The following is a 7516-nucleotide window of genomic DNA, read 5'->3' on the forward strand; positions in this document are numbered from 1 at the left end:
GGGTGGGATGCAGCTGTCCAGTGAGGTGGGAAGATGCTGCCCACTGGGGAGGCGGATGCTGCCAGTCAGCAAAGTGGCTCCTTTGCAGCCAGCAGAGCATTTCCACCTCCAGTAGCAGCGATCCTTTCCACAACTCCTCCTCTCCTGTTTTTCCCAGATCCACAGAAAGTCTCTAGATAAAAGATTGATCGATGGGTGCTCTAGGTTTGCTCTGAGTTTGGGCTTTTGATGCTTTTATTTGCCCGCTTTGCTGTGGTGGGGTGGCCTGGAAGGTGCGGGGCTGAGCTGGTTCCGTCGGCATTCCACAGGCATTCCACAGGCGTTCGATGGCCACGGTCACGGGTTTCTGCTCCCGGCAGTGCTTTCCCTCCCATCCACGTCTCCTTTCAATAATGCAATTACTTCCCCTCGGAGGAGCTGTCAGGGCCAGTAAACTCCAGCTGCTAAACTGCATTACAGGGCTCCCTCCCGCAGCCTGGGCACTTACTAATAGTTTATTGATCCCCGTCGCCGGGGAGGAGGAGCAGCCCCATCCAAGGCCTGGATATCCAGGGGCTGACCGCTCCATCCCCGGGAAAACAAGGCCAGGGTGGAGGGTGAGTGCTGTGTGTCCTCCTCAGCCTGCCCGAGGTTCGCATCTCGGACAACGGGCCCTACGAGTGTCACGTGGGGATCTACGACCGAGCCACGCGGGAGAAGGTGGTCCTGGCCTCTGGGAACGTGTTCCTCAATGTCATGGGTGAGAGGGGAAACACTGCGGGGCCTCAGGGCCAAGGGACAGCAGGGATTGGGCTCCATTTCCCATCCTCAGGGCTGGGGAGGGGGATGGGGATGAGGGTGAGGATGAGAACAGGAATGGGGATGAGCAAGGGGACGGGATGGGGAAAGGGATGAGGGCGCACATGGGGGTGAGAATGGGTATGAAGATGGGGATGGGAAGGAAGATGGGGAATGGCATAAACATAGGGACGAGGACAGGAATGGGCACAGGGATTAGAATGGGGATGGGCATGGGGAGAGGGAGGAGGATGCACATGGGGATGAGGAGAGGGATGAAGATACAGGTTTGGGGATGGGGATGAGGAGAGGGTGGGGAGAGGGATGAGGATGCCCATGGGGATGAGGATGTGTTGGAAGACGGGGATGGGCCAAGGATGGGGAGGGGAAGGAGGATGGGGAATGGGATGAATGTGGGGAGGAGGATGGCCATGGGAATGGGCACAGGGATTAGAATGAGGATGGGGATGAGGGGGAGGGTGGGGAGAGGGACGAGGATGCCCATGGGGATGAGGATGGGTATGAAGTTGGGGATGGGACAAAGATGGAGACAGTGATGAGGACAGGGAACGAGATGCAGATGGAGGTGGATATGGGAGCGAGGATGAATATGAGAATGGGGACAGGGATGAGGATGGAGGTGGGGATGGGACTGGGAGGGAGATGAGGATGAGGATGGGGATGTAGGTAGATGAGTGGGTGCTGAGGACACCGTGCCAACACCCCGCTCTGCTCCCGGCAGCCCCCCCGACGTCCATCTCAGTGCTTGCCGCCGACACGCCCGCGCCGTTCAGCCGCTACCAGGCCCAGAACTTCACCCTGGTGTGTGTGGTGTCCGGAGGGAAACCTGCCCCCCTGGTGAGCTGAGCCCCCTGGGGGGGCTAACCCTCCTGGGGATACCTGAAATCATCATAAACCCAGGAATACCTAAAATATATCCTATATACATGCTGCTTTTATAGGGCAAATGTAACATAAGGGCTATTTCCTAAGGCTGCTGCTCCCCAAATCTCACCCTGGGAAGGGGCTCCCTCCAAAGCCACCTGAGGGGATGCTGGCGATGTCCCCATCAGGATCACAACCCTTTTGTCCCCACACAGGTGTACTTCAAGCGGGATGGGGAGCCCATCGAGGCCACCCCTCTGCCGGAGCCGCCGGCCGGCGCCGGGAGCTGGGCCCCCCGCAACCTCCTGCACCGCGACCTGGACGACACCAAGGTGCCCAAATCGCTGGCGGCCGAGGGCGAGCCGGGGGTCGGGCGAGCCTTGGGCACGGTGGAGCCGCCGCAGGGTCTGGCGGCCGAGCGGGACGCGGTGACGGAGCCCATCCCCGAGACGGTGGTGAGCCGCGAGTTCCCGCGCTGGGTGCACGTGGCTGAGCCCATCTACTACTTCCGGCACACGCACGCGCCCGTCAGCGACGGCACCGTGGAGGCCAGAGCCACCCTCACCTGGACCCTGAACCCCCAGATCGACAACGAGGCCCTGTTCAGCTGCGAGGTGAAGCACCCGGCACTCTCCATGCCCATGCAGTCCGAGGTGACCCTCGGTAAGTGGCCAGGCTGGGGGGATTTCTTGGCTTTTTTACACTTTTTTTTTTTGCAAATTTTTCATTTTTTTACTTTTATTCTTTTTTCTTTTTTTTCTTTTTTTCTTTTTTTTTCTTTTTTCTTCTTTTTTCCTTTTTTCTTTTTTTTTTTCTTTTTTCTTCTTTTTTCCCTTTTTTGTTTTGTTTTGTTTTTCTTGCTTTTTTTTTTCCTTTCTGTTGTATTTTTACTCTTCTCTTGGGGGTCTTGAGGTGCCTGTGAGCCAAAGAGAGGTGCCACTGTGCTGGTTTAAAAGTTAACCAGCAGGGGAAATGAACTCAACTCAAAAGAGAGATTATAAGTCAGAATAACAATTTAAATAAAATAATACAATAAGTACAATTATACAAACAAACAATTGGTCTTAACCCACAAAACCCAAATGTATAACCCAGCACCCTGGGACATGAACAAAGTGGTGTTCCTTGGGCCCCCCCCCCGAGTCCAAAGTGAAGGGAGAGGGGAAAAAACCTGCTGGTGGGAGAGCTGTTGCAGTCTGGTCAAAAGTGGTGATTGCAGTCCAGTTGAGAGTGGTGGTCTCAGTCTGGCCGAGAGCAGTGAGCTGTGGCTCCACAAAACAAGGGATGAGGGGAGGGAGTTTTGGAGGGGTTCAACAAGGGTTTCACAAAAGAAGGGATGAGGGGAGGGGGCTTTGGGGGCATCCAACAGGCAGGAGAAGGGGTTTGCTGTGTATTGAGGGCCTCCCATCCGAGGGTTTGCTGGGTTGACACAGGGTTGAGGTTGGGAGGGGACATAGGATCAGGATCGGGGGAAAAAGGGGCTGGTTTGGGGGAGTCAAGGCTGTTCTGGATGTTGGGATGAGCAGGAAGGAGGTGTTAGAGCTGGAGGGGAAGGGCTGTGTTGGGGACCTGGTGCTTGGTGGAGGGGAGTTGGTGTCACCCCTTAGTGTTACCTCTGGGATGTAACTGTGGGAGGGGAAGGGATGGGATGGGATGGAGGAGCCCATCTGGGGATGGGGGACACAGCCCTTCACCCCAGAGTGGTGTCACCTCCATCCACCTCTACCCAGTCCCAGCAGATCCAAGGACACGCCATGGTTCTTGTTGGCCATCACCACACAACTCATCCCAGGGGGAATTTTGGGGGGGCCCAGTTGGCTCCTGCACAGAGGCATCCTGTGGGGCTGGTGAGGCCCCAGCTGTGATTGGGTGATTGGATTGAAGCCAGGGAATCCCCGCTGGCTCCCCAAATTCCCAGGGCCACAGAAGAGCAGCAGCTGCTCAGGTGATCATGGAAGCTGGTGAACAGCTCAGTGGAGCTCCCTCCCAGTCTCTCACCCCGGCTGGGGCTTCCCCAGCTCCTCCTGGCTCCCTGTCAGAAGAGTCTGAGCTCTCCACTGGGGTTTCCCAGCTTCAAGGAAGCCTTCTGGGCAGGCTGCTCCAGCCTCCCTCCCCTCGAGCCAGGTGGAGGAGCCCAGGCTTTGCTCCTGGCCAAGTGGAGCACTCACTTGGCTGCCGCGGCCTCTCCTGGAGAGCTTTGTCTCGCTGGCACCGGCTGCAGCCAGCACAGACCTCCCAGCACCGGGGCTGCATCTCCTCAGCTCATCCAACACCTCAATTAGCGTGAGGTTGTCGGCAGTGGGGAGGTCGGGGGAGGTTGGCGCTCAACAAGGGGGGCAGCAGCTCCCTTGCCAAGACAGGGTCCTGTGTTCCCTGTTCCTGCATCCAACCAGCCAAAAAACAACCTCCATCCTGCATTTTCACACCCTCTGCAGCTCACCAGGCTGAGGTGTCCCCTCGCTGGGGCTCCCATGAGGCCAAGACCTCACAGTTCGCTGCTCTTCCCCAGGACTGCAATACGTGTATTGGCAAAGCTCACCCCACACTGCCCCCCCAAAGCCACAGCCTTCCTCAGCCCTAAGGTGCCCCCAGCCTCTGCACCTCACTGGGTGCCCAGCCAGCACCAGCCACACCCGTTTTTGGGCACCATTGTAGCACCATCCCCTGTTAACCCCGCTTATATATTCATAGTGTATATATATATATGTGTATATATATGTATATATATATACATTCTCCATAAAAGCTGCATTGAAACCAAGACAAACCACTTGCTTTGGTCCATAAAACTGCCTTCTGGTGCCAACCATGGCATGGTGTGATCACCTGCAGCCCATCACCCCTGGTCCAGCACCAGAGGGCCAGATCCTGCACAGCCAGTGCAGCCCATGGTCTGTGGTGCGTGTCCCTGCAGAGCATCCCGGGGCACGGATGCCCTTTCCAGGGCTGGTGTCCACCCCCATACACTGACATGCTTCCTGCTGGCTGTTTGTCCCTCTGTGTTGTGCCAGGTGACGTCCAGGCTCAGCCTGTCCCACCCCTGGCACAGCCTGAGTGTACCAGGGGTGACACTCACACTTTGGGCAAGGCACAACCTCCCTCCTGCCCATTTTCCCCCTGGAGCCTGCCAAAGGCTCCTTTCACGCAGAGACCAGGCAGCTCCTGGGGCTGTCCCATCCCACCCATGGGCAGGAGGGACATCCCCACTCCCCACCGTGGTGGAGGCCGGGGGCACACCATGGTGGTGTCACCCCAGCAGGGCTGGTGGCATCGCTGCCTCTCCTCTCAACGCACCAGATGAACACCCCAAGTCTGCCATGAAAAAAGGAATTCTCTCTTTTGTACACACTGTGCCTGGAATTTGGTGCCAGCAAAGCTCTGTGACTGTCTCCTGTGTTACCACCACCTGTGTGTGACTCGCTGAAGTCACCTCGTCCTGGGGATGCTTCTCTGAGGTGCTTCAAACCAGCCTGACCCCTCTCACCACCTGTTTCTGAGCAGAGAAGGGCTTGACTAGGAAATCCATCGTTCACCATCAGTGTATCCCATCACAGTCATCCATCAGTCTCACACTCTTCCCGTTCTTCCACCTGCGGGGTCCTTTCCTACCTGTCCATCAGTCACTCAGACGTCACTCAGTCTGTTCATCACTCACGGGGCCACCAGGCCCCCTGGGCTGGATCCACCCCCTCACCGTGGTTATCCATCAAAGCCTCGTTAACTCCAGCCAAGGGCCCCGGGAATGTTGTGCTCTGCTGATGTCCCTTGTCCCCTTCCCTCGCAGTTGCTCCCAAGGGCCCGAAGATCACGATGACCCCGACGAGAGCCCGCGTCGGAGACACCGTGCGGATCCTGGTGCAGGGATTCCAGGTCAGCACCCGCTGCAGAGGTGGTGCCATGCCAAGGGACAGCCTTGCATCCCCACCAGCACTTTGTGGGGTTGGCTTGGTGGCCTTGGGTTGCATCATGGTCCCTATGTTGGAACAGGTTGCCCAGGGAAGTTGTCGACACCCTATTCCTGGAAGTGTCCAAGGCCAGGTTGGACGGGGCTCGGAGCAACCTGGGCTAGTGGAAGGTGTCCCTGCCCGTGGCAGGGGGTGGGAGGAGATGAGCCTTATGGTCCTTCCCAACCCAAACCATTCCAGGACTCCAGGCTTTCAGCTGCACCCCATCCTTGCTCCAGGCACAAGACGGGGTTTGCTCGCTCTCTGTCCCATCTCACCCCCCACCATCTCCCTGCAGAACGAAGTCTTCCCAGAGCCCCTCTTCACCTGGACACGAGTGGGGAGCCGGCTCCTCGACGGCAGCGCCGAGCACGACGGGAAGGAGCTGGTGCTGGAGCGGGTGCCGGCCGAGCTCAACGGCTCCATGTACCGCTGCACCGCCCAGAACCCGCTGGGCTCCACCGACACCCACACCCGCCTCATCGTCTTCGGTGCGCTCACCACGGGCTCACCCCCCCTCCGCATGCCCTCACTCATCTCCTCCCCACTAAAACTGTCTCTCTGCTCTTTCTTTCCCCTTAGAAAATCCAAATATTCCCAGAGGACCAGAAGACTCCAACGGTGAGTGGTGGTGGCACCGGTGCTTCAACACAGAGCACCCGGGGAGGGAAGGACTGTGCAGAGAGGATCTCTCCTTGCCTTGTCCCAAGCCCGTGGCCATCTCCCCTTGCCTTGTCCCAAGCCCGTGGCCATCTCTCCTTGCCTCATTCCAAGCCCTTGGCCATCCCTCCTGGCCTTATCCCAAGCCCTCCCCCTTGGCATCAGGGATATACCTGGACCAAAAGGGTCCCTGCAGATGCTCTCCACAACATCCTTGACCTGCTTCCCACCCCACACAACCTCCATAGCAAGTTTAGAAGGGGGAATTTCCCCCCAAAAAGCGGTGTCCCCCATCCTGCTTTGAGCCCAAGCAGCGAGACGCAGCTCCATGACCTGCCCATCCTTTTCTCCTCCTCTCCAGGTTCACTTACTGGCCACTGCGGCTTCAGGTTAGTTTTGGCGCTCACCCTGACAGTGATCCTGGAGCTCACGTGAAGCTTCACCTGCCTCTTCCTCCTCCTCTTCCTCCTCCATACGGCTCCACCCGGCATCTCCACCTCCGTCCATCGGTTCTCTCGCTCTTTTTTTTTTCTAATCTATTTACAGTCTCAATCTCTTCCCGTTCTGTGTCTTGGCTTCCTCAGACAATTTAATTAAAGGGAAAAAGAAAAACCTCCCCTGGTAGAAGGTTGTAATTAATGTTTTACCTTGTGCTGGGGTTCCCAGCGCTGTCTCAGGGTACCCGCAGGCTTTGTGAGGTCTTGGAGGGGGATGGGGGATGTCTATGATTCAAGGACCAAATTTCCCCTGGAAAAATCTGGTTACACTGTTCCCACTGCACCAAGATGCTCCAGATCCACAGGGGAAGGCCCTGCACGTGTCCCCAGCGTGAGGGAGGTTGGGGACAAGCCCACACACGTGTGAGTGGCAGCGCTGGGAGCCCAAAAGCTGCGGATCACTGGCCTTCTCTGAGGCTGGGCTGGGGGAAGCGGCTTTGCTGGGAGCCAGGGCCATGCACAGCACTCGTCCCGGGCTGGTGGCGAATCACAAGTGACAGGCAGCTCCCGACCCAAAATGTCAGTGCTCACACATGAGCGGGCAGCGGGTCCCATCAGGCACCAGCCTGCACCCACCCCTGCTCCGTGCCACCCTCCCCGTCCCTCCTGGCTAATCATCTCCATGGAAACGGATAATGGTCCAGCACAGACAGATCCCCAATATTCCCGTGGCCCCCAGTCCCGGCAGGGCGTTAGTCCTGCTGCAGGATGGCAAAACCCAGGTGGGTTCGTCCCAGTCCTGCCCAGCACTGG

The 7516-nt window shown here is 57.7% G+C and overlaps 1 protein-coding gene across 1 annotated transcript in view; it reads left to right on the forward strand.

Moving 5' to 3' along the window:
* The window catches only part of IGSF21 (immunoglobin superfamily member 21), a 100697-nt gene extending 93825 nt beyond the window's left edge, over positions 1-6872 (forward strand). Inside the window, exons 4-10 of the mRNA XM_029965236.1 lie at positions 621-739; positions 1520-1635; positions 1878-2325; positions 5447-5532; positions 5905-6097; positions 6189-6227; positions 6628-6872. Of these exons, the coding sequence (XP_029821096.1) occupies positions 621-739; positions 1520-1635; positions 1878-2325; positions 5447-5532; positions 5905-6097; positions 6189-6227; positions 6628-6701 (1075 nt within the window). The 3' untranslated portion in view covers positions 6702-6872. The remainder of the gene's footprint in view (positions 1-620; positions 740-1519; positions 1636-1877; positions 2326-5446; positions 5533-5904; positions 6098-6188; positions 6228-6627) is intronic.
* The last annotated feature ends 644 nt before the right edge of the window (positions 6873-7516 follow it).

Source organism: Manacus vitellinus, unplaced genomic scaffold (assembly GCF_001715985.3).
Source record: "Manacus vitellinus isolate BGI_N305 unplaced genomic scaffold, ASM171598v3 scaffold_92_pilon, whole genome shotgun sequence".
NCBI lineage: Eukaryota > Metazoa > Chordata > Aves > Passeriformes > Pipridae > Manacus > Manacus vitellinus.